Raw genomic sequence first — 27765 nt, 5'->3', positions numbered from 1 at the left:
CTGAGGGAAATTACAATTGGGGTATAAATATTGGTCTTGACAGCAAGGAAAATGAATAAATAGACATTAAAAAAAAGCTGAAGTCACAGCACTTAGAAAAGTTTGAAGTTAAGCTCTCTCAAGTGTGTATAATGCTAGTTGGTGCATTTGTCACTGAGAACTCAAGGCATCCTCTTGAGCTGTGACACCTGGCACTGGTCTAAAACCAGAAGCTTCATCAAAGTAAAATATAGTTTTCATAGATCTGGGCAGCTGCACTGAAATCTCCAAAATGTTACTTGGTTGCTGTATAATTCTGCCAACAGTAGAATGAATAAGCAGCAGGAGTAAAAAATATTGGCAGTGATCCCAAATCTCAAATGTTACCTGCTATACTGGAGCTGCAGAAAGGACTCCTTACCGGAATCTTTTCTGAAAACTTGTTCCTAATGAACTGGCTTACAGTCTCTGTATCTCCTTTAACCTTCGCATCAGGAATTTTCTCCAGCAGAATGTATTCTCCACAAATGAGAAATCCAACTAAATTACATTATTGCTTTAAAATAAACTTTTTTGCAGTATTTTTTTTCTTTTTAAGATGTATACGTACATAAATTGCTTTGGAAAAAAAAAATTTTTATATTGAATTGCTTCTGAAATTGAAATCACTGTATATCCCCTCTTAAAGGGGCATGGTGTGTCTTTAGATGCAGTATGATTTTTGCATGAGGAGGATGAGATAGGAAAATTACCTTGATAGCTGATTCTAGATTTAATACCATCTCCCCTGAGAACACTGAACTTTGCACAGACTGTAATGAATCCTGTAGACTGTCAACAGAACCTTGGATGTGTGGATGGGTTTTTGTCATGGTTGAGGGTAGAATGAGAAAATTCCAACATTTCATAGTTGGGAGAAATTTTTTAAATAGGTATAATTTTATACAAATTAATTGAGATTACATGTGTCGCTTTTGTCATCTTTTTTTATTATAATCAGGATATCAAACCAAGCAATGTCTATTGCTGTTTGGGCAAAAAAATGCTGTGTACAAAGTTATCCAAAATTCTACTTTTCACTGCTTATCTGAAATTCAGCTCCGGTGATCCATGTTTTCTTCTCTTGGTAACCTGTGCTGGCTCCCAGTTCTCTAATAGTACAACCCATCCTTCAACAACTTCTGCCAGCTCCTGCCCTTTTATCAGGTTGCACTGGTAGGGTTGCATGCTGAGTGAAAAACATTGGCTGGTGACCTTTGTTGGCAACAATCCAAGCTCTACCAATAGCGGTCTCCGCACCTGAGCTGCAAAAAGCGGAAAGGCTCAGGTTAAATGAGACCAAGGGAAGAAAGAGGGTTCTGTGGTCAATGTGCCCCGTGGTGGATGTAGGAGGAGGGTGTTGGGGAAGAACTACTGTAGGGAAATGACCATTTAGGGATCTTTATTGTTCATGCCTGATTAGAACCTTCTAGCACCACATGATAGGAAACCTTACGTTTAAGACTCTTATCCTGGTTAAGATTCTTATTGCTATGCTGTAGATATTTAATTTTAGCAGTTCTGTAAAACAGGGGTCCCCAACCTTTTTCGCACTGTGGGCCGGTTTAATATTGACAATATTCTCGCGGACCAGCCGACCGGCGGGGAATGGTGGGTGGGTGTTGTTCAAATGGGTTGAAAATCGCCTCAACATGTCTTTTACAGTTAGGGTTGCCAACTTTCTCACTCCCAAATAAGGGACAAAAGTAGCAGTCAAATCCCGGGACACTTGTGTTTACCCCAGGCAAGACTGCCATGAATATGAAGCCTTGCATGGGCACCTGTGTGCGCATGCGTGACGTGCCAATTTTTTTCCACAAATCGGTTTTGGCTTGATCTTCCTGACTATACTGTACATACATTATTTCTACTTTATATAGGCTGTGCATTTATCATATCATTCCTGCTTTTACTATATGTTAGTGTTATTTTCGGTTTTATGTGTTATTTGGTATGATTTGGTAGGTTTTTTTTGGGTCTGGGAACGCTCAAAAAATTTTCCCATATAAATGAATGGTAATTGCTTCTTCACTTTACGCCATTTTGGCACAAAAGGTTTCATAGGGACGCTCTACCTTAGTGGGGGAAATACAGGACAAGGGCGGTCCCGTATGGGACAAACCAACTTAGCCCGATATACGGATGTCCCGGGAAATACAGGACAGTTGGCAACCCTATGTTCAAGTTCAACAATGTGTTACAGGGAATGAGGAAAGGTGCAGCTGACTCGTATCGTTTCCTCGCATACCGGTAGCACATACTTTACGGCTCAATGGTTGAGGACCGCTGCTGTAAAAGCAGTCTGTACTGCTCTCAGCTTGTTTGGGTTTGAGCTGAGATAAGAAGCTTTGTTATTTAACTTAGGAATGTAAGTTGTCAATCAGGATGGTAGATTTTAGGAGGAGGTTCTAGAGGACAGGAGCAGGAGCTGGAAGAAAATGGGGAAAAAGATGGCTGACAGTGCTGTCCCTGTTGCACAAGGCGCTTTGTGCAGATGAATGGCTTCAAGAGGGAAGAACTAATACTCCTGTGGGAGACCCATTTGTTCAAGATGTATTCTGAGTGACATTTGGGAGGTGGTGTGTGCTTCCACGCAGATCGAGGGTCCAGCATGTGAGTGATGGACAAGTTCAAGATGAGCTCCAACTTAAGTGCACATTTGACTGTTTAAGAGTAATGAGCCCTTTTTGGTTTTTTTCTTTCATTTAATAACTGTTTGCTTAAATTAACATTCTTAAATATACCTATTTATAATGGTATGCAGTGTACGATCTGGTATTTCTGTTATTTGGTGGTAAGATACAATCTAGATGGCTGTAGCTGAGTGAAAACATGGGAATAAACAGGATCTCTGGCTCAGAGGAAGTGGTGAGCATGAATGTTAGTATTGAGAGGGCTGTCCAATAGCAGCTACAGTTCAAGGTATATCAGCTGCTCATTATTAAGGTAATGATGGATCAAAAAAAAACTTTACTTAAAACCAGTAACAGATCTGTTTCCATGCAGCTGACAAGCCAGTGACTGTTGGAAGGGTTGATGCCAATCTTTACTCCAATCCACTCATCCTGATTGCCAACGCAACCCTCAGTAGCATTCACCTCTCTTTGAAATACACAAAAGTCTGCCTCACCTTCTTGTACCAGTGCTGAAGCTAACAGATGTGATTTTATTGGCTGAAAAGGCATGTTTTCTCTGCCTTGGGTCATCACCAAGTTAGCCTTGATTTTTTCTTTGTTGCTGAATTTGAAACTTGCAGACTTAGCAATGCACAACCTTACTTGACGTACAGTATTTTATACTATAAAAGGATCATCTGGGAATGACTGCACAGATTCATGCTATTAACGAGACAGAAGCTGCTATTAAAAACTTCACTGAAACATAACAATATTCAAACTTCCTTTAAGAAGATTTGATTGCACTTGAGAGATCAGGGTACAATCAAGATAAGTTATTTGGTTTAATACTGCAAAATAATACTGTGCATAAAGATTCATGAGTTATAAAACATTTTACTGTTTATATAAAATGTCTGGTGATAGAATTTGCAGAGAGACTGTTTTATTCCCACAATATTCTGTAACAATAAAGAAAATTTAGGCTTTAGCATTGTCAGTCAAGTTGAAGAATAAACTTTGCAGGGGCAGATTCAATCACTGATGAGACACATAGCAATAGGTTCTTTGCAGGAATAGATTTTCAGATGCTGGAAAATTGTAGGTTACCTGAGATGTTGCTATCTGGCCTACATTGCAGCCACTACTGTTGGACAATGGACCATTGTTGGTTAGGTCAGTTGTTCCAGCCCATTTAATTTATAACTGAAGTCCCTTCAATAGTCTACAGTTTTCTCCTTTGATGTCAACTTTGCTGAAAGTTTCTCACCAACTGCTCTTTCTGCTGAAGTTACCAAATTAATCTGACTGGACAGAAATCTTCAAGGAGCGGTGTCTCAGAAAGGCAACGTCCATTATTAAGGATCCCTAGCACCCAGGGCATGCCTTTTTCTCATTGTTACCATCAGGTAGGAGGTACAGAAACCTGAAGGCACACACTCAGTGATTCAGAAACAGCTTCTTCCCCTCTGCCATCCGATTCCTAAATGGATATTGAACCCATGAACAGTACCTTACTTTTAAAATATATATTATTTCTGTTTTGCGTGATTTTATTCTATTCAATATACATGTACTGTAATCGACTTATTTATTTATTTTTACTTTTTTTCTTCTATATTATGCATTGCATTGAACTGCTGCTGCTGCTAAGTGAACAAATTTCATAACACATGCCGGTGATAATAAACCTGATTCTCTTTCTGATTCTGATGTCCATGACAAAACACACAAAATGCTAGAGGAATTCAGCAGATCAGGCAGCATCCATGGAAGTTAAAAAGCAGTGAACATTTTGGGCAGAGACCCTTCTTCAGGATTGAATCTTCTGCCTACAAACCTCTGGAGTAATTGTTCACAAGTTATGTCTCAAAACTGTTAAGGTATCTTTATTTAGTACATCTGACTATACCTGACACTGAAGTAACTGCAACTATTAAAAATCAAAATAAACTCTTTGCAAAGTTAAAATGTGTTTTTAAAGATGCAAGGTTTTAAATACTTATAAAAAGGACATTCAAGCAAGCAGAAATATAATCATATCCAGATAATCTGCACTCAGATGAAAAAGCTGTACTAGAACTAATCTAGCTCAGATTCTATACATATTCTTTAGCATAAGAGCTGGAGTTTGCAAACATTTGTGCTCTGTCATTGAACTCCTTGTGAAATCCAGCGGCAGATAAAGACAGTAAATCGTTCAGGACCTCCAGATGCCCAGTGTGTGCTGGCACTTGCTGAGTGAGTAAATAACATCAGATGGCCTTTGTGTCACTCCATCCAACTCCTCATCATCATCCTGTATGCTTCTATCTTAGCTTTACAGTCAGCCCTTTTCACTCTCTGTCTACTTTCTATATCCTATACCTCTCATCCTCTATAATTTAAAAAAAAATGATCAACTTTGTGGCAAATCTGCCAGCTTCTCAATTCCATCCCACCATTCTCACCTCTCTTTGACACACCAGCAGATTTATTTTGAGAAAGGTTTTAATCAGAGCTTTCAGCCTGATGATCTGTCCCATGAGCAACTTAGAATATATGAGTACAGGTAGTTTATAGATATGTGTGTGTGTGTGTGTGTGTGTGTGTGTAGATGTGTATGTATGTAAAGACTTTTTTAAATGCTCATCAAAATGATAGCTGTTCAGGCCAGGAATAAACCTCAGCAACACACACAGAATGCTAGAGGAACTCAGCAGGCCAGACACCATCTATGGAAAAAAGTAAAGAGTCAATGTCTCAGGCCAACATCCTTTATTAGAATTGGAGGAAAAAAAGATGAGGTCAGAGTAAGAAGGTGGGAGGAGGGGAGGAAGAAATACAAGGTAGTAGGTGATAGGTGAAACCGGGAGAAGGGGAGGGCTGAAGTAAAGAGCTGAGAAGTCAATTGGTGAAAGAGATGAATGAGTGGAGAAGGGGTTATCTGATGGGAGCGGACAGAAGGCCATGGAAGAAAGGGAAGGGGGGAGGAGCACCAGAGGGAGGTGATGGACAGATAGGGAAATAAGGTGAGAGAGGGAAATGGGAATGGGGAATAGTGAAGGAGAGGTGGGGGAGAGGTACTTTTTCTGGAAATTTGTATAAATCTCTTCCCATTTTAGGAAAGGCCTTCCTGGGCCAGATGAAACAGTCATTCCCAGATGTAATGTTAAGATCCATAATGTGATTTGTTTACTTAAATTCTCAAACTAATCGGTAGCAAATTAGATTCAGACATTGGAAGATCTGAAACTCATTTCACATTGGACCGCTGAAAACAGCAGAACTTTTGTGTTAGGTTTGAATATAAAACCAATTCACAAATTGGAAAATGCTGTGCCATTTCCTTATAAAGGCTTTGTTACAGATCCTGCTGTTTCTCAAAGCATTGTTCGTGTTTTCAGAGTAAGGGAGACTTGAGTTCATTCATCTTTTAATAGAGCATAATAATGAATCATAATAATGAGAGTGGATTACTAATGATTTAGTTCAAGGACAAGATTGCTGGGCAGTTTAACTCTTGGTAATCAATAGATAATTATCACAAAACTAACCATTGACATTTTATTTTGCAGTTGTCTTCGTTATCTAATATATAAAATATGATGAAAGTGAAGAGAAGCAGAGTGAAAACCTGTATTTGTGTTGTTTAACTGAAGACCTTTGTGTCCTTCCACAGTATGTAAAACAAATTTATATTCTGCTTCTGGACCAATCAATCCTACTGGCAGCATTGAAACTTGGAATAGAAACTGATAGCCATGAGCTGCAGACACTAGCAATGGAACAGTTAAAATCTGTCCCTCAGGTATGGACAATATATTTTAAATGTCTTAAATCTAGTGTGTGGTGATGAACTAGATATTTTATCTAAAACTTCAAAAATAAATTTAAGAATCATATTGCTCAGTAGATTCCCTCATAATATTTATACAAAAGATTAAAATTGCAGAAATTTATCTGCAAAAACATCTCAATGTGACGTAAGAAGTATGACATACCCTAGGCAGTCTTGGTACTGTTCTTAAACAGTAACTCAAATTTAATATTTCAGTGGAGTAAGATAATTGGGGGAGAAAAAAGGTTTGTCTCTTGCATAATGAATAAGATAATTGAATTTCTGCAATAAATGCCAGCATACACTGTGCAAAGCAAGATTAGTTTGGAGATCAGCCTGGCTTAGTGTGTAAATTGATCCTTCAATTTGTTTTTCACTATAAGGATTGAATATACAAGAATTATTACCACTTTAATTTTACAATGTTTTTAAATATCATGTTGGAATTCATCCAATCCGATCCCATGGTTTGAAAAGAAATTGCCAGCAGTTGACTTAGGTGGTTTAGTTGGGATTGCAATTGGTTTCATTTAGAAGGATACCTGTTGGTTACCCATCATTTAAGTAAGTGGCTAAAAGGCTGTTCTCCCACTATATGAAGGTTGCTTGCTGGGTTGTTGTACAGAATAATATGGGAAGGAAAAAGCAATACAAAGTCCAGCTCACTTAAACTAAACCTTTCAAAGGTTGAAAGACGGCTGCACATTATGCTTTCATGGATGGAGAAATGCTATGTGTTACTAAGTAGCCTGTAAGCACAAGGAACAAATGCATCTGTTAAATTCATTAAGTCAAAAACAAGTTTGCACATAATAGAGATGAAGGGAAGTGAACTGTTTAAATTGAAAAAAATAATTGCAAATACCACACAGATGAAGTTATGCAGTTGATGTTGCCATTGTTTGGCATTTCATATACATTGTTCTTACTAGTACATCTTCATATTATCTACTCAAAGTGGTTTAATTTTTTTCAATTCAATGTATGGTGTATGTTGCCATTGACCAAAAATGGTAATGCAAATATTGCTTATGTGGCTGAGCCTATTACAACATTTGTACTTCTGTGCAAGTTCAGTTCTACAGTGGAATGCATATGCAGTAAACTTTTACTCCATCACACGCGGAATACATCAGATTTCAAAACCTGGAGAATCTGACACAGTGCAGTACTTTTATTAGATGATGGGATGTGCAGCTATATAATCTGTGTAACCAGTGATGGGCAATAAAAATAGGCTGGGAAAACTTTTGAAGTACATATTTTTCAAAATCTTTGCTAAATCTTTCATTTAAAGATGCACTCTTACAACATAATATCTTCTGAACATGACATTGAGTATTACAAACAACCTGCTGGACAAACTCTATGAGACAAGCAGCATCTGTGGAAGAAAAGGAATGTCAATGTTCAAGTTTAATTGTCAATCAGCCGTACATGAATACCTATGAATACAGCCAAATGAAACGTCATTACTCTAGGGCCAAGGTATGACACACAGTACCAACAGTTACAGCACAAAAGCATATATAAGCTAGCAAGCATATATATCAGTAAAATACAGTCAAATAAATAAAATATAGTCTAAGAATATTGCCGATAACTGCAGTTGAGTACAATATGGCTTATCTTCTGCCAAGTGAACACTAGAGGGGAGCACTGACTCCAGTTTAGACACTGCGCCACGCCACCTCTGGTGGAGTGCAACGACTCCACCTCTCTCCTGGGCAGCTGTAAACAGGTGATCCCACGCCTTGAGGCCTAGTTCTTGCTATGACCAAGGCCACGTATCACCCCTGCTGTCCGCCAAAAAAAAATCTGTGAATTGTCAACATTTTGGGTGGAAATCCTGCATCAAAACGGAGAATCACTGAGCTCTTCCAACAGATTCACAAACGAGGAAATCTGCAGATGCTGGAAATCCAAGCAACACACACAAAATGCTGGAGGAATTCAGCAGGCCAGGCAGCATCTGTGGAAAAGAGTACCGTTGATGTTTCAAGCCAAGATCCTTCAACAGGGCTTCCAACAGATTGTTGGTTGCTTCCGATTCTAGCATTTGCAGCCTCTTGTCTCCATAATATTTGAGTGTGACGGAAAAGTTGTCACACATTTTAAAATAGCTGCATTTGGAATACTGTTACATTTCAGAGCATAGTTATCATTTTGTCATTCTACATGTTTAGCTCAAATAATTACCAACAGTTACTCATATAGCAAAAGCTGACTAGTTGTCAGCCTAAAATTCAACAAGGAATGTTCAAATTCAATGCATTATAGATAAGCAATTGAATTTCCTTTTAAACCCTTATTGTTCATTCTACTGGTTAGAGACTGAGTGCTCAAAGGGACATGTATGAGAGCGATACGAGAAAGAGAGAGCGAGCGCGCAAAGGTGATGACTTAAAAGGTAGTAGTAAAAGAGTTGATAGGGACATACTTGGGAATACTCAGTGAGAGGAAGAAGGAAGGGAGAGTAAGAAGACAATAGAAGTAAGTCAATCATAGAGATCAGATGCTTTTGAATTTCTGCACTTTACAATAGAGTCAAAATCAATCCTGCTGCTTTTAGAAACATAAAAAAACCTACAGCACAATACAAGGCCCTTTGGGCCACAATGCTGTACCGAGAATGTCCTTACTTTAGAAATTACCCAGGGTTACTGACAGTCCTCTATTTTTCTAAGCTCCATGCAAACTTTTATCAATATTTAAAGAAAGTTTAGATGCACAGTTGAAGGATAGGGGTCCTGGTGATAAAGGAACAGAACAGCTGAACTGGGAAAGACTGAATCTTATTAAGATGAATCTAGACTGGTTGGTCCTAAGAGCTTGCTTCTGTGTCACAATTTATACCAAATCATATCTTAACAGACAGTAGTTTGCAACAACAGGATTACTGTGCCCTCAGTGCATTGACTTGCACTGTTCTTGTTTATTCATTGAAGTAACCTTAGAACTTCACCTGGACGCATCCATTTCCTGCCAACATGTTTCTCCCTCACCCCTCCCCCATCTTTATATTCTTGCTTCTGCCCCCTTCTTTTCCAATCCTGATGTAGGGTCTTGGCCCGAAACACCAATTGTTTATTTCTCTCCATAGATGCTGCCTGACCTGCTAAGTTCCTCCAACATTTTGTATGTATTGCTCAAAAGTTAATGACTTCCATTTCTACTAACATGTAAAATTATTAACCAAAGTTAGCATGTGAAACATCTCAAAGTCACACTATCATTTAACTCAAATTCTGGCTCTTGTTCCATTGACTCTGATAATTTGGATAAGCTACAATTCCAATGCATGATCAAGGTTGCTATAGATAAGAGAGAATATTTTAAGTGACCTCCGAAGAAGACACTTCCTAATGTAGTAGATTTTATTCTTTGTTAAATGTTGACAATTAAGATGGTCCTGTACACATAAGGGTAACCTTAAGACCATAAGATAGAGGAGCAGAATTAGGTCATTTGGCCCATGGAGTCTGCTGCATCATTTCATCATGGCTGACCCAATTTTCTTCTCAGCCCCAATCTCCTGCCTTCTCCCTGTATCCCTTCATGCCCTGACCAATCAAGAATCTATCAACCTCTGCCTTAAATATACATAAAAACTGAGATCTTTGAATCATAATACAAGCGTATTGATTTTAGTATTTTTAAAGATGGAAATTGCCCAAGTAAGTTTTGGGATTAGCAGACCTTGCCAACTTTATGCAGTGTACCATCTGTTTCAGTCATCCTAACACTTTGATTCTTAGGAGAATTCAAACAAAACTTTTTTGCTAACATTTGAAAAGGATTTTTTTTAGCTGCAGTACATTCAGCAAGTAATTGCTGCTTAATTCAGGTTAATAGTTATTTGCAGGAAAGTGAGTGAACAAAGAAATGTGGTAATAAAATTAAACACAACAGATGTAGGAGCAGCTTTAACATAGAAGCTCTGTGATGTATTGCCAAAATTATTGAAACAAACTATAATATTCAAGCAAGTTTAGATGAGCGATTGAAGGGAAAGCGGTTCCTGTGATAATAGGAATGTTACGTGGATTAGGATTCTATTAATCTGATATGCTGAGTGTTTTCTGCACTCTTTTTATTTCAGCACCTGTATCGTTTTGATTGTCATTTAATACTTATTCATTAAAGAAATTATTTTTAAACATTGTATCATTAAAACATTTGCATCTTTCAATGCAGTTCAAGATCCTTTTGATGCGTTACAGAAAAGCTGTCAAAGCAAATTTGACACTGAACTACAGAAAAGAGGAAGGTTTTAAAGATGTTGTGAAGGTGGAAAGAGGTAGAAAGATACAACATTTTTAAGAAAGGCATTTCACTGCTTCTCCCTCCATCTTTTCTAATATAATTATCATCAGAGTAAAAAAATTGATATTACAGTTTGTCCCTAGTTGAGCAATTGGATTATTACCATGCTATAGCTCAAAGGGATCGAATCCTGAAGAGTCTGCTGTGCATCTACGTGCTTAGCACTTCCTAGTAATGTTATTAATTCAAAATGCAAAGATGATAAGCACTTGTAAATGTTTGCTAGCAATTACTTGGTATAAAGGGTAGACTGAGATTTATTTTCTTGTGACAGTTGTTTGAAGACGAGATCCAACATGACACAGGTTTAGTATTCAGCATTCAGTGTTTTGCTTTGAAAAATTAGTCAGTATTTCCTCTGAAAATGTTAGGTTATAAAAGCATTACTAGTTTTCCCACATTTCAGTTCCTTGTAATTATTGAACTAACACTTTTTATTTAGGAAGCACATAAGTTTTGAAAACACTTACCAATAAAAAAAACAGCAGAATTGGTTACAAAATGGAAAACATAAGTACTCATATTTGATTATTATAGGATACTGAGTTGAATGTTAATATTTATGTTAAGGTAAAATGAAACATGTTTTCCTTGATAATATGACAATTTTTTAAGTTTGTAAGAAGAAATTGTGGAAGTATAATTGAGCAGCATACTTAAGTCAAATCTAATCTGATATCAGGAGTATCTTGTGGGCAAATCCTTCTTTCAAGCACATTGCTTATGCAGCTTCTTGCTTTTACTTTAAGAGCTTATGGGGTCATTACAATTCTTGGTTGTTTGCCTTTCTACTGATTTATGAAACATTGCAGATGATTCCCTTCATTATGCAGAAGGCGTATCATTTTTCAGTTACATTATGCAAATTCATGTATAAACAGTAGTTGGGAAATTAGGGGAAAATAATATGGAGGAATAAAGATGTAACAGATTTGCTGAGAAATTGCATAGGGCTGGGTTAATGAAAACACTGAACCAAAGCAATGTCCAGAAACTATTATTCCATTTCTTTTACGCAGTTTCAGTAACAATGCTTTTTTAAATTTAACTTTAATCTTCCTCTTTTAGCCTTCAATAAAGTTGCACTAATCGTGATCATTCTTACTTCACAAATTATGATTTTCACTTTTTTAATACAGTGTTGTTGTGACCGCACTTTGGAGTTTATGTGCAGTTACCAAAATTATGTACTTGTTTTATAAGGTTAGGGGAGTGCAACAAAGAATCAATATTCTGCTACATGAGAGATTAAGTATACCAGCCTGTATTTTTCTGGAGTTTAGAAGAATGAGAAGAGAAATATTCAAAATTCTTCTAGGGCTTCATAGGTTGGATGAAGAGAAGATGTTTTCACTGAGTCTACAAATTGGGTTGTGGGGGTGCGGTGTCATAGTCTCATTTTAGAAAAGGATTGGATTGGTTTAGAACTGAAATGAGGAGAAATGTCTTCATTCAGAAGGTGATGAATGTATGGATGTCTGTGGAGGCTTATTTATTGAAGCACAGGTTGATAGATTTCTGGAAATGCAAGGGAAGAGTGTTGGAAAATCCAAGCTTTTAGAGAAACAGTGTACTAGCAAGCTGCCTGGGTTGGAGGATAAGGAGGAGTTGAACAAACAGGTCAAACAGGTGGTTTTCTCTGAAGCAGCAAAAACCGAGGGAGACCTGATAGACGTTTATAAAATCACGAGAGGAACTGATAAAGAAGGCAGCTGGTATCTTTTCCCCAGGTTCAAAATGTCTAATGCCAGAGGGTGTGCATTTAAAGTGAGATGGGCAAAGATCAAGGGAGGTGATAGAGGCATCGTGCAAAGAATGGAGGGATATGGACCACATGTAGGCTGAAGGGATTAGTTTAATTGTCATTAGCTCAATTTGTTCACCTGAGGTATTTAATTGACTCCATCCCTCCTCTTTTGGGAGAGCATAAAACAATATGTGCTACTTTCTGAAGACATGGAAATGTCCCAATATAACAGTGAGACAAATTGTGCTTGAACCAATGTGTCTATATTAAAAAATGAAATATTTCTAAATGAATACAAGAATCAGCAAGTAATTTGAGGATGTGACTAAACACATTGATGAAGGTAGAACAGCAGATGTAGTGTATGTGGATTTCAGCAAGGCATTTGATAAGGTACCCCATGCAAGGCTTACTGAGAAAGTAAGGAGGCATGGGATCAAAGGAGATATTGCTTTGTGGATCCAGAACTGGCTTGCCCACAGAAGGCAAAGAGTGGTTGTAGATAGGTCATGTTCTGCATGGAGGTCAGTGGCCAGTGGTGTGCCTCAGGGATCTGTTCTGGGACCCTTACTCTTCGTGATTTTTATAAATAACCTGGATGAGGAAGTGGAGAGATGGGTTAGTAAATTTGCTGATGACACAAAGGTTGGGAATGTTGTGGATAGAGTCGAGGGCTGTCAGAGGTTACAGCGAGACATTGATAGGATGCAAAACTGGGCTGAGAAGTGGCAGATGGAGTTCAACCCAGATAAGTGTGAGGTGGTTCATTTTGGTAGGTCAAATATGATGGCAGAATATAGTATTAATGGTAAGACTCTTGGCAGTGTGGAGGATCAGAGAGATCTCGGGGTCCGAGTCCATAGGACACTCAAAGCTGCTGTGCAGGTTGACTCTGTGGTTAAGAAAGCATACGGTGCATTGGCCTTCATCAAGCCTGGGATTGAGTTTAGGAGCCATGAGGTAATGTTGCAGCTGGAGATTTACAAGGATGTTGCCTGGATTGGGGGGCATGCCTTATGAGAATAGGTTGAGTGAATTGGGCTTTTTTCCCTTGGAGCGACGGAGGATGAGAGGTGTATCAGATGATGAGAGGCATTGATCGTATGGATAGTCAGAGGCTTTTTCCCAGGACTGAAATGGCTAGCATGAGAGGGCACAGTTTTAAGGTGCTTGGAAGAAGGTACAGAGGAGACTTCAGGGGTAAGTTTTTTACGCAGAGAGTGGTGAGTGCGTGAAATGGGCTGCTGGCGACGGTGGTGGAGGCGGATACGATAGGGTCTTTTAAGAGACTCCTGGACAGGTACATGGAGCTTAGAAAAATAGAGGGCTATGGGTAACCCTAGTGAATTTCTATAGTAAGGACAAGTTTTGGACTCACTTTACACCGCACGCTGTCGGAGCAGTGCTTCCAGGATAATCAAAGACACGGCCCACCCAGCCAACACACTTTTCGTCCCTCTTCCCTCTGGGAGAAGGCTCAAGAGCTTGAAGACTCGTACGGCCAGATTTGGGAACGGCTTCTTTCCAATTGTGATAATACTGCTGACTGAATCCTGACCCGGATCTGGGCCGTACCCTCCAAATATCCGGACCTGCCTCTTGGTTTTTTTGCACTACCTTACTTTCCCTTTTCAATTTTCTATTTATGATTTATGATTTGAATTTTTAATATTTACTATCGATTTGTACTCCAGGGAGCACAAACCACAGAATGAAATATCGCTGTGATGATTGTATGTTCCAGTATCAATTGTTTGGCGACAATAAAGTATAAAGTATACATTATGTTCGGCACAGCTTTGTGGACTGAAGGGCCTGTATTGTGCTGTAGGTTTTCTATGTTTCTAATTTTAGTGCTCCAATTTGATTGTGAGCAGTGAAATGCTATTCAGTGTTATATTTGTTGCAGTTTCTATCGTGGAATAATAATGGATTGATGCTAATATGAAAAACAGTTGTTTTCCTTTACTGCACTAACTCAACCAATACATCAGAACCTCAACTACTGAGGATAGCTTTCGTTGTTAAACATACTTCAGAATAAATTGAGTTGCATTAGTTTCCCATGTGTAACCCATGGCCTAATCCAGAGATTTGCCAGCTATTCCTCTGTCCCTTTACAGTCTTTCTCTCCATGCTCACATCCCACGGAGCAGGCTTTCTTTGCTTCCAAATTCCTGCAGTGATTTGCTGAGAAAGCCTCAATATAAAAAGAGCAAATTAGCAGGCATGGATGAGGTACATGGATGGGGTGGAGATAGGAAAGTGCAAGCTGATGGAGAGCACCAAGAAGGCGACTGATTTGTTCCATCAAATTATTCCAGTAAAGTTGCCCTTTTAATACAAGATATTTGAATGTTCAATGTTAGCTGTGAGGAGGATGCTAAGAGGATGCAGAGTGACTTGGATAGGTTGGGTGAGTGGGCAAATTCATGGCAGATGCAATTTAATGTGGATAAATGTGAAGTTATCCACTTTGGTGGCAAAAATAGGAAAACAGATTATTATCTGAATGGTGGCCGATTAGGAAAAGGGAAGGTGCAACGAGACCTGGGTGTCATTATACACCAGTCATTGAAAGTGGACATGCAGGTACAGCAGGCGGTGAAAAAGGCGAATGGTATGCTGGCACTTATAGCGAGAGGATTTGAGTACAGGAGCAGGGAGGTACCACTGCAGTTGTACAAGGCCTTGGTGAGACCGCACCTGGAGTATTGTGTGCAGTTTTGGTCCCCTAATCTGAGGAAAGACATCCTTGCCATAGAGGGAGTACGAAGAAGGTTCACCAGATTGATTCCTGGGTTGGCAGGACTTTCATATGAAGAAAGACTGGATGAACTGGGCTTGTACTCGTTGGAATTTAGAAGATTGAGGGGGGATCTGATTGAAACATATAAAATCCTAAAGGGATTGGACAGGCTAGATACAGGAAGATTGTTCCCGATGTTGGGGAAGTCCAGAACAAGGGGTCACAGTTTGAGGATAAAGGGGAAGCCTTTTAGGACCGAGATTAGGAAAAGCTTCTTCACACAGAGAGTGGTGAATCTGTGGAATTCTCTGCCACAGGAAACAGTTGAGGCCAGTTCATTGGCTATATTTAAGAGGGAGTTAGATATGGCCCTTGTGGCTACGGGGATCAGGGGATATAGAGGGAAGGCTGGGGCGGGGTTCTGAGTTGGATGATCAGCCATGATCATAATAAATGGCGGTGCAGGCTCGAAGGGCCGAATAGCCTACTCCTGCACCTATTTTCTATGTTTCTATGTTTCTAAATCTGGACTCCTTAATAATGAAGCGATTGTGGGCACCTCATTATCTGCCACAATTTAAATTATGTAAGCATCTATTGAGAGTTGTTACCATGCACAAAAAAAACTATGAACATTCATTATTGCTCAAATCTACCTTATTCCATTCAAATTTGTCAGTACTTGCAAGTGCAATGTTGTTAGTTCAAAAAAACATTACCTTAAAATATAAGGATTATGAGTATAAGGAAGATAAAGAATAGTTAATCAATGACGTTAACTTGCTTATGCTTCCACTTAAAATTTACTTAGACTTGCTCAGCATAGATTGTTAATAATTATGAAATTCATATGATTTATAGCCAGTCAGTTTTTTTCTAAAACAGAAAGTTAATAATTTAATTACTTGGATTACAATGGTGGCACATACATGTTGAATGAGCAGCCTCACCTCTATCTTCTGTCCAGCCTTTCTCCAGGATTTGACCACAACAAAGATTCTATGAAAAAAATGATTGAGATCTCCTGATTTTGCTTCTAATACTTTCTATCCTAAAATGCACTGACAGCCATCAAGCAATGCCATTGAGAGTTACCTGTAAAGTTGCTGTAGAAGTACAGAACACACCAGAAGTTATACACAGATGTATCAGACCTCTCAGTAATGACTGGCTACTTCTTGCTGAGTTAAAAATCAGATGCACTTTCCATCTGGCTCCTCAGCAGTACCCCAGCCAGAAGTAGTGCATCTATCACAGTTCCATTAATTTGAGTCATGTTTCCAATTTCTTAATTGCAGTTTTAGCTTTCTGTTGCTTATTTCACTTTTTTATTAAAGTGCATTATTTTTTCAAATTAATTTCAGTATATTTATATATTTTAAAATATATAACAATATGTTTCTGACTATAAGAGACATTTTAAAACAGTGAAACACAGGCTCTACAAGGCTACCAAGAGAGTGCTGGGCCCCAAGGCCTCAGGGTATGCTTTCTAAATGTCCCATCACTGCCCATAGCTTGCTCCAGTTGGAACTGAATCCTCAAGATGATCAGGAGCTGCATAGTAAGATTACTGTGGCACAGGAAGTGCCCTCTTACTGCTCCCATCAAGGAGGAAGTACAGGAGCCTGAAGGCACACACTCAACAATTCAGGAATAGCTTCTTCCCCTTTGCCATCCTATTTCTGAATGGACATTGAACCCACAAGCTCTACCTCCCTACTTTTTCTTTTTGTATTATTTATTTAATTTAACATTTTAATGTATATAGACTTACTGTAATTTAAAGAGTTTTTACTATGTATTGCAATTTACCTCTGCATAACAACAAATGTCACAATATGTGCCAATGGTATTATACCTGATTCTGATTCTAATTGTGAGCTGATTCCTTAATAATACCTTTGGTGGTCAAAAACCTATTTCAGTCTTAAAATAAACAATTGGAAAACTTCTGTTACCATCGTAGAAGACAATCTGTATTCAAAAGTGATTCCCAGTTTCTGTCCTATAAAGCCTGCCCGATAATATTGACTTCTTGACTTCCTTAACTTCTGCCCTCAATCAGCGGAAATGTTTCTTTCTCTCAGTCACCCGATGAGTTCTTTTCAATATCTTGATAACTGTGGTTAGATTACTAAAAAAGTCTTCCAGTACTAAACAGACAGTTGGTAGAAAACAGTCCACAAACAAAACTGTTGCCATCTTTCACCTCGCTGTGCATCATTATTTTTATATTCCAAAGTTGACTTAGTTATGGGTTGCAACAGCTTATCCTTTAGTAGTAATTCTCCTCCCCACTGTGCCCACAGTCTGCCGTCATCAACCTATATAGTGGCAGTAAGGCCTGATTGGTTTCTCCAGTTCCAGCAACTACTTTCCTTATTCCACCCTTCTTGCTCTTGTCCTCATTCTACACTGGCCCCACAAGACCCTTACTGAACATCCCTCAGAGTTAAATTATGCACATTGACTCCCCATGCTCAGCTTTAGTTTCCTTATCATTCATTTGGGTTCCTTCACCAATTTCATCACTCTTCTATCTGTCATTAATTTTCCCATTGAACATTCCCATAGGTCACTCTACAGACTAATAATACCCTATTCATCAAGAGACTGGATTTCTGAATCATAATGTTCTCCTTGACAAAGATTTCCTGTTCTCATTTACACTCAGTTGCCACTTGATTAATTACAAAAGGTACCTAATAAAGTGGCCAGTGAGTGTATGTTGTGGTCTTCTGCTATTGTAGTGCATCTACTTCAAAGTTCAATATGTTGTGCATTCAGAGGTGCTCTTCTGCACTGTTGCAACAGGTGGTTAGTGAGTTACTGTCCCCTCCTTGTCAGCTTGAACCAGTCTTTCCATTCTCCCCTGATCTCTCTGAACATGATAACCTGCCTCAATGACTGTCATCCAATAGCACTTACATCCACTGTGATGAAGTGCTTTGAGAGATTGGTGATGAAACACATCAACTCTTACCTGAGAAATTACTTCGATCCACTCCAGTTTGCCTGCAGTGGCAACAGGTTCACAGCAGATGCCATTTCATTAGCTCTTCACTCAACCCTGGAAGAACCAGACAGCGGACAGTAAAGATGCATACATCAGGATACTCTTTATTGGCTACAGCTCAGCATCCAATTCCATCATCCCCTGAAATCTAATCAATAAGCTTCAAGACCTTGGCCTCCATACCTCCTTTTGCAATTGGATCCTCAATGGATCCTTGACTTCCTCATTTGCAGACCCCAGTCAGTTTGGATTGGTAACAACATCTACATAACCTCTATCAGCACAGGTGCACCACAGGCTGTGTGCTTAGCTCCCTGCTCTGCTCACTTTATACTTCAGACTGTGAGGCTAAGCATTGGAGGGAGATTGAAAACCTGGCTGAGTGGTCCCACAACTGCAACAACCTCTCACTTAATGTTGAAGTCATTAAAGGATTGGAGGTGGAGAGGGTCAGCAACTTTAAATTTTTCAATGTTATCATTGAGAGTATCTGTCCTGGGCCTAGCACCTTAGTGCCATTATGAAGATAGCATGGCTGCGCCTCTACTACTTTAGAAGTTTGTGAAGATTTGGCACGTCATCTAAAACTTTGACAAATTTCTATAGAAAATATAGTATGATGGAGAGAATATTGACTGACTGTATCACAGATTGGTATGGGAAAAAACAATGCTTTTGAATGGGAAATCCTACAAAAAGTGGTGGCTACGACCCAGTTCATCATGGGTAAAGCCCTTCCCACCTTTGAACACGTCCACACACAGCGCTGACAAAAGAAAGCAACATCCATCACTAGGGTCCCCCACTATCCAGGCCATGCTTTCTCTTTTCGCTGCTGCCATCAGGAAAAAGGTAAAGGAGCCTCAGGATTCACACCACCAGGTTCAGGTCAGGAACAGTTCTCACCCCTCAACCATCAGGCTCTTGAACCAGAGGGTATAACTTCACTCGCTCCATTACTGAACTGTGCCCCCATCTTATGGACCCACTTTCAAGGACCCTTCAACTCATGTTCTCGATATTTATTTCTTATCATTATGTTTTTATTTTCTATTTGCAGTTTGTTGTCTCTTGCATAATAATCATTTGTCCATTCTGTTGGGTGTAGTCTTTCATTGATTCTATTGTGTTTCTTGGATTTACTGTGTATGCATGCAAGAAAACAAATCTCAGGGTCGAATATGGGGAAATATATGTACTTTACTTTGAACCTTGAGCTCATTAACAAAACGTTTTCGCCCACAGGACTGCTACTTACTGCATGGCAGGACTTTCATATGCTGAAAGACTGGATCGACTAGGCTTATACCCGCTGGAATTTAGAAGGTTGAGGGGGGATCTGATTGAAACGTATAAAATTCTAAAGGGATTGGACAGGCTAGATGTAGGAAGATTGTTCCCGATGTTGGGGAAGTCCAGAACGAGGGGTCACAGTTTAAGGATAAAGGGGAAGCCTTTTAGGACCGAGATGAGGAAAAACTTCTTCACACAGAGAGTGATGAATCTGTGGCATTCTCTGCCAGAGGAAGCTGTTGAGGCCAGTTCATTGGCTATATTTAAGAGGGAGTTAGATATGGCCCTTGTGGCTAAAGGAATCAGGGGGTATGGAGAGAAGGCAGGTACAGGGTTCTGAGTTGGATGATCAGCCATGATCATACTGAATGGTGGTGCAGGCTCGAAGGGCCGAATGGCCTACTCCTGCACCTATTTTCTATGTCTCTGTGTTTTTTCTTTGCATCATTCTCTGTAGAGCAGGGGTTCCCAACCTGAGTTCCATGAACCCCTCAGTTAATGGCATAAAAAGGGTTAGAAACCCCTGCTGTAGAGACTATTATGCATGAATATCCTCGGAGATCAGCAATTTTTGAGATACTCAAACCACCTCGTTCAGTACCAACCATCATTTCATGGTCAAAGTCACTTAGATCATCTTTCTTCCTCATTTTGATGTTAGAAATGAACAACAACTAAAACCCTTGACCAGGTCTGTATGCTTTTATGCAGTGAGTTGTTGCCACATCATTGGCTGATTAGATATTTGCATTAACAAGTAGATGCCCTAATAAAATGGTAACTGAGTATAATTGTCAAAAGACTCCAGTTCCTGTTCAATCCATGCCTTTGTCAAATTCAGCTACTCCCCAGACTAGCCTCTTGTCCTCTATCCTGGTGAACTTCCAAATCTTTTTCCTAGATAAGCATCATTCCTTTCACCAGACTTCCCATTTCAGACTTCTCACTCTCCTGTTCAAATCCCTCAATATCCTTACTCATGACAGTAATAGTAATGACATTCTATTTAATCTTTACCAATCTGAATCTGGTTTATTATCACTGACATTTCACTGTTGTGAAATTTGTTGTATTACAGCAGCAATGCAGTGCAATACATAAAAATTACAATAAATTACAGTTAGAAAATATATTAAAAATGGTGTCAAAAAAGAGCAGTATATTGTACTAGTGTTCATGGAAAGCTATTCCTAAAACATTGAGTGTCTGTCTTCAGTCTCCCTATTGATTATAATGACATGAGGGCAGGTCCTGGATGGTGAGATTCTTTCATGATGGATGCTACCTTCTTGAGGCATCGCTTTTTGAAGATTTTCTTGATTTTGGGGAGGCTAGTGCCCATGATGGAGTTGCTTGAGTTTATGACCCTCTGCAGCTTTTTCTTATCTTTTGTATTGGCTCCTCCACCAGACGGTAATGCAATCACTCAGAATGCTCCCCATGGTACATCTGTAGAAATTTGCTAGAGTCTTTGGTGACATACTAAATCTCAAACTAATGAAATGTACCTTCTTTATATTTGCCTAGGATAAATCTCCTGTTATGTTAAAACCCACGAACCTGAAGCTTTTCATTCTTTCCATTGTCGACTCCTCGCTGAGAATTGCTGTGTGTTCTCTTGATTTCCCCTTCCTGAAATCCTCTATCAATTCCTTGGTCTTACTGACAATGAGTGTAACAACACCACTCAAGCAGCCAATCTATCTTTCTCCTCTACTCCTCTTGTCCTCATCTGAGATTCTGCCAAATGTCTCAGCCCTATACCCCAGAAAACAATAGGAAGGCCCACATAGTAGACAACTCCAGAAAGTTAGGGCACATGGAATCCGAGGTATGTTCTAAAACTATATCCAAAATTGGCTTGGTAATGTGAGACAGAAGGTAGTGACTGAGGGGTGTTTTTCTCACTGTAAGTGTGTAACTAATGATATATCATAGGGATCTTTGTTGTTTGATATATATTTATGTATAAAAAAGGATACAAGGAAAGTGGGTGGAGCAGATAAAATTTAATCCAGACAAGTTTGAGGCAATGAATTGATGTTTATTGAACATTCACGGATGCCATAGGTAAGAAAGCTCACCAACAGTTCTACTTCCTCAGGAGCCTGAATAAGTTAGGCGTGACCCATCATCTGTTACCAATATTTATTGATACACCAATAAAGTATTCTATCTTGATGCATAGTACGGAACTGCTTTGCACGTGACTGCAAGAAACTGCACAGAGTTGTGTCCACAGCTCAGCACATCACAGAAACCAGCCTCCCTGTCTATACAGTACTTTTCAATATCCCAGTAAAGCAGACAGCATAATTAAAGACTTTGCATATTCTAGAATTGTTCTCTTCTCCCCTTTTCCATCTGGCAGAAGATACAAGAGCCTAAATGCATGTACCACCAGACTCAAGGACAGCTTCTATCCTGCTGTTCTAAGACTGTTGAATGGTTCCCTACCACAGTTAGATGGACTCTGAGTATGGTATGGAGATGCCAATGCAGTGGATAGGAAAAAGCTGCAGAGGGTTGTAAATAAAGCCAGCTCCATCATGGGCATAATCTTCCTTGTTACGATCTTGCACCTTATTGTTTGCATCCACTGCACTTTCTCTGTAGCTGTTCCAATTTATTCTATATTTTGTTACTGTTTTTTTGTATACTACCTCAATGCAATGTTTAATGATTTGATCTGTATGAACAGTATCTCAGTGCATATGGTGATAATAAGCTAATTCCAATTTGAATTCTAATTCTGAATTAGTCTTCAGCAGCTAATGAAATACCATATTTCAAACAATTTATGCAAATGTATTTTTCTTCCCTATAGATTGATGCTTCCAGCTGTGATTCCGAATTGCTTTCACTGCTGCTAGACAAGAAATTGGTGGTTGACTGCATCTCTACTGTTTTCTACCCTCACCTTATAAAACACCTTCTGGCCAATCACAAGGAGGGACAGTGGAGTGTTGATGATATCGCAGAACAGTTGAATCAGGCAGGTTATGCTGCAGAAGGTGGATCTCTAATTATGTCCCACAGAGCTGTACATCCATCCTTATGTACATTTAGCGCTGCATTAAATGTTGCAAAGAGGTGGTTATGAAAGTATTTTGCCCCCACAAAGTATATTTAATTAAGTTCCACAAAAGTGAAGTTGCATAGAAAGGGCACAGATGGATCTGTAAGTTTCAACTGGATACTGGGTAGAAATGGACGCATCTGTAACTGCAGCCTGGAGATTATCTTCTGGCATTTGATCCACAAAATCAGTGTGATTGTCTCAGCAATCTTTCAACTGTGCATTTTTCTTGAATTCAGAATCTCATCAATTAATAACAATTAACAAGTACTTATTAATATTATCACCGGGTACAGTGCACTTTCAGGATTGTAGATGTGAGATATTAAAATTTTCAAACAAAATTGTTTATTTAAATCTGTGGGATTATTTCTTCTGAGAGAGGAAACATGTAGGAAAAATCTTGTGCAGACAAAAAAAAATGGAAATATGTGAACTGATCTGGCGACCTGATCTCATTCCTTAAGAGATACGGTCCATATCTAAGCAGCAAATCTTGACTTTTCTTCAGATTGAACACAATGTACGATGGCAAATTACCCCTCATGAACTGAACTGCATAGTTCCTTCGTGGTCAAACCTTTTCAAGAAGCACTAATTTGGGAAAATTGATTGACTTCAAATTGTTCCTTGAATGCAAATTTTTGCACTTAACACTCAACGCAGAGTTTCAAACTTCAAGTTTGTAACAAGAATGATATATAAAAATAAAATGCCTATCAGTTTGTTGTATAATCATTATTTACCTCCCTAGATGGTTTTCAGCATCATCCTTGGCTATTTCAATAATATGTATTCATCTAGCTTTTTTCTATGAGTATTTTCCCCACCCTAACACTGTTCTGCATATTAGCTCAACAGCTCAAATTGGTCCTCTTGGTCTTATCTGTAAATTTGATCAGATTGCATCAAGTTTCTATATTCAAGTTATTTTTTGTAAAATAAACCTGTGGTGGCCCTAGCACTAAACACTAGGAAGTCAACAAAAATAATATTAATAACCCCATTGTGACACGGCTTGTCTAACGTTGTTACCTACTTCATCCATTTCCCTGTTTTGTCTGAATTTTCATGGCTCGTGCAGAAAACATTGAATACAGTAGTAGTAAAGACCATATGACCTGTTGAACATGTCCTACCATTTAATCAGACTTAGCCTGATACTCTATCTCAATATCATATTTCTACTCCCCTCCTATAGGAGAAACCTTTTTGTCCAAAAGTCTATTTCCTTAAATAATTTCAGCTCCTCCACAGCCTTTTGTGTTGGAGAATAGCACTGGTTCATTATCTACTAAATAAAGAAATTTCAGCTCTTTACAGTTGAAGGCATCTTCCCCAGTATCCTGAGACTGTAAGTGTAATTAGTAGCCTTTTGTCTCACATCATACGAGGTTTATAGGAAGTTAAGAGAAATTATGTTTTAAGTCTGTTTGGTTTGTCACTTAAGTTAAGGATGCTGGTGAAGTCCACAGTTCTGAATTATTGTTGACTGACATTAATTAGGTTATTATTGTGCAGATTAAACTAGTTCACTTCTGAATATTGATTCTTTTATTTTATACAAAATGAAATCAACTGTCCAAATATTTGTAGTGTCTTTAATGTCTATATAAGGTTGAATACAATCTTTTATGACCTCCTGTGGTGTCTACTGATTTATCACTGCCTCAACAAATTTTCTCCTTTCTCTCATTATTCGTAGATAAACTCAGTTCATCCCTGGGGATTTATTTGTTTTGAGCATGATTAGCAAGTCTAAGACTTTGATCTCCTTTTTAAACAAAATCATTGATTTAGTTGGGTATCTTTGTTTGGAAACAGAATGTAATGCTTGCCTTCCCCAGAGACACAGAGCATTTATTATTCTGTGCCAAACATTTTTGCTGTTTTATTGATTGCTCTCATGCTGTTGTGATATGTCATATGTAATAAAATCAAAAGAAAGATGCAGCCTAGGAGGACATTGCCCATCATGCTTTTCCTGCTTCCTTGAACCAGACCTTGAATTAACCCACCTCTTCCTCCTCCATAAAATTTACCTTTAATTCTTTTCCCTATTCCCCTTGGAATGTTTTCATTACATCAAATGGCAACCCTTTTGTGTATCTACTGTTTTATTAAGTTAATTATCTGTGAAATTGATGTAATTTGGTTTCTTCTGTCTGGAAATACTTACTTGCTGATTCTGTCATCATCAGCATGATCACCTTGAACATCATCTCTGTATAGAGAGTTGAGGTAAGGGCTAGCAACTGAAACGTAGGTCCAGCTAAAGAGGAGTGATTGCACAATGGCGGTCAGGTAGGAGGGAGTGGTGGAAATAGCCGCAGAACAGAGATGATAGAGGTAACAAAGGGCTGCAGATGACTGAATCTGATAGGAAAGAAAGCTGTAGTATGGTACCAAATAAGGGAGGTGGGATGGGTACATGGGAAGGTGTGGGGGAGGGGAACCTGTCGAAGGAGGGTGTGGGTGATGGGCAGATGGAGGGGTAGGAAGGGGATAATAACAGCAAGGGTTGGGTTTGGTGTGTGCCGGAGGACATGGGAGGATCATAAAGAGAGAAAATTGGGACAGCAGTTATGAGAATAGGTTGAGTGAACTCGGCCTTTTCTCCTTGGAGCAACGGAGGATGAGAGGTGACCTGATAGAGGTGTATAAGATAATGAGAGGCATTGATCGTGTGCATAGTCAGAGGCTTTTCCCCAGGGCTGAAATTGCTAGCACGAGAAGGCAGAGTTTTAAGGTGCTTGAAAGTAGGTACAGAGAAGATGTCAGGGGTAAGTTTTTTACGCAGAGAGTGGTGAATGCGTGGAATGGGCTGCCGGTGCTGGTGGTGGAGGCAGAAATGATAGTGTCTTTTAAGAGACTCCTGGATGGCTACATGGAGCTTAGAAAAATAGAGGGCTATGGGTAAACAACAGGAATTCTGCAGATGCTGGAAATTCAAGCAACACACATCAAAGTTGCTGGTGAACGCAGCAGGCCAAGCAGCATCTGTAGGAAGAGGTGCAGTCGACGTTTCAGGCCGAGACCCTTCGTCAGGACTAACTGAAGGAAGAGTGAGTAAGGGATTTGAAAGTTGGAGGAGGAGGGGGAGATCCAAAATGATAGGAGAAGACAGGAGGGGGAGGGATAGACAGGTGATAGGCAAAAGGAGATACGAGAGGATCATGGGACAGGAGGTCCGGGAAGAAAGACGGGGGGGGGGGGGACCCCTTCCTCCACTATCAGATGTCTTCCTATTTCAAAGAAAGGGGCTTCCCTTCCTCCACTATCAACTGTGCCCTTAAACAAAACGCCATCCCCTTCTCGCAATTCCTCCGTCTCCGCCGCATCTGCTCTCAAGATGAGGCTTTTCATTCTAGGACGAGGGAGATGTCTTCCTTTTTTAAAGAAAGGGGCTTCCCTTCCTCCACTATCAACTCTGCTCTTAAACGCATCTCCCCCATTTCACGTACATCTGCTCTCACTCCATCCTCCCGCCACCCCACTAGGAATAGGGTTCCCCTGGTCCTCACCTACCACCCCACCAGCCTCCAGGTCCAACATATTCTCCGTAACTTCCGCCACCTCCAACGGGACCCCACCACTAAGCACATCTTTCCCTCCCCCTCTCTCTGCATTCCACAGGGATCGCTCCCTACACAACTCCCTTGTCCATTCGTCCCCCCCATCCCTCCCCACTGATCTCCCTCCTGGCACTTATCCGTGTAAGCAGAACAAGTGCTACACATGCCCTTACACTTCCTCCCTTACCACCTTTCAGTGCCCCAAACAGTCCTTCCAGGTGAGGCAACACTCCACCTGTGAGTCGACTGGGGTGATATACTGCGTCCAGTGCCCCCGACGTGGCCTTTTATATATTGGCGAGACCCGACGCAGACTGGGAGACCGCTTTGCTGAACATCTACACTCTATCCGCCAGAGAACGCAGGATCTCCCAGTGGCCACACATTTTAATTCCACATCCCATTCCCATTCTGACATGTCTATCCACGGCCTCCTCTACTGTAAAGATGAAGCCACACTCAGGTTGGAGGAACAACACCTTATATTCTGTTTGGGTAGCCTCCAACCTGATGGCATGAACATCGACTTCTCTAACTTCCGCTAAGGCCCCACCTCCCCTTCGTACCCCATCTGTTACTCATTTTTATGCACACATTCTTTCTCTCACTCTCCTTTTTCTCCCTCTGTCCCTCTGAATATACCTCTTGCCCATCCTCTGGGTCCCCCCCCCCTGTCTTTCTTCCCGGACCTCCTGTCCCATGATCCTCTCGTATCCCCTTTTGCCTATCACCTGTCCGGCTCTTGGCTCTATCCCTCCCCCTCCTGTCTTCTCCTATCATTTTGGATCTCCCCCTCCCCCTCCAACTTTCAAATCCCTTACTCACTCTTCCTTCAGTTAGTCCTGACGAAGGGTCTCAGCCTGAAACGTCGACTGCACCTCTTCCTACAGATGCTGCTTGGCCTGCTGCATTCACCAGCAACTTTGATGTGTGGGGCTATGGGTAAAGCCTAGGTAACTCTAAGGTAGGGACATATTCGGCACAGCTTTGTGGGCCGAAGGACCTGTATTGTGCTGTAGGTTTTCTATGTTTCTATGCTTAACTAAAACTGAAAAATTCAATGCTTATGTCGTCAGGTTGTAGACTACCTGGATTCCAGTATCAGCAGTCTCTTGGCTCCATTAAAATAGTATACTCGAGCTGTTCTTTATCTTTCTTTCTTTTATCATTTCTGCATAACTTTGTGTCCTTTGAGGCATTTTGTATATACACCCCTAGGTCTGTTTCCTTTAAAATTATACCTTTTTAATTCATATTGCCTGAACTTATTCTAAACACAAAATGTTACACTTCACAATTTTCACTTTTTAGTTTTATTTGTAATGTATCTGTCCATTTCACTTATCTCTCTATATCCTCTTAACCTCTAATCATCATTATCACCATGTGTCGTGTCATAGGACGTGGGCAATGATGGTCTCATGACCATGATTGTCCTTGGCAAATTTTTCCATAAGAGTGGTTTGCCATTGCCTTTCTCTGGACAGTGTCTTTACAAGAAAGGTTACCCCAGCTATTGTCTGG

The 27765-nt window shown here is 39.8% G+C and overlaps 1 protein-coding gene across 3 annotated transcripts in view; it reads left to right on the top strand.

Annotated features, from left to right (window-relative positions):
* nbas (NBAS subunit of NRZ tethering complex) overlaps positions 1 to 24493 on the top strand; it is a 304149-nt gene extending 279656 nt beyond the window's left edge. The window contains exons 51-52 of one of the 3 annotated variants that reach the window (XR_011885018.1): positions 4288 to 4516; positions 6295 to 6378. Coding sequence is in view for 2 of the 3 variants with exons in the window: in XM_072251277.1 (XP_072107378.1) it covers positions 6295 to 6423; positions 22415 to 22690 (405 nt within the window). In the remaining variant the exon portion in view is untranslated. Of the gene's footprint in view, positions 1 to 4287; positions 4517 to 6294; positions 6424 to 22414 lie in introns of those variants that run through there. The other 2 variants (XM_072251277.1, XM_072251278.1) reach the window with 2 other exon arrangements.
* Positions 24494 to 27765: the final 3272 nt, after the last annotated feature.

The sequence above is a fragment of the Mobula birostris genome, chromosome 2 (assembly GCF_030028105.1).
Source record: "Mobula birostris isolate sMobBir1 chromosome 2, sMobBir1.hap1, whole genome shotgun sequence".
Classification (NCBI taxonomy): Eukaryota; Metazoa; Chordata; class Chondrichthyes; order Myliobatiformes; family Myliobatidae; genus Mobula; species Mobula birostris.
Note: the sequence above shows the minus strand (reverse complement) of the source record. Positions and strands in the feature narration are given on the sequence as shown.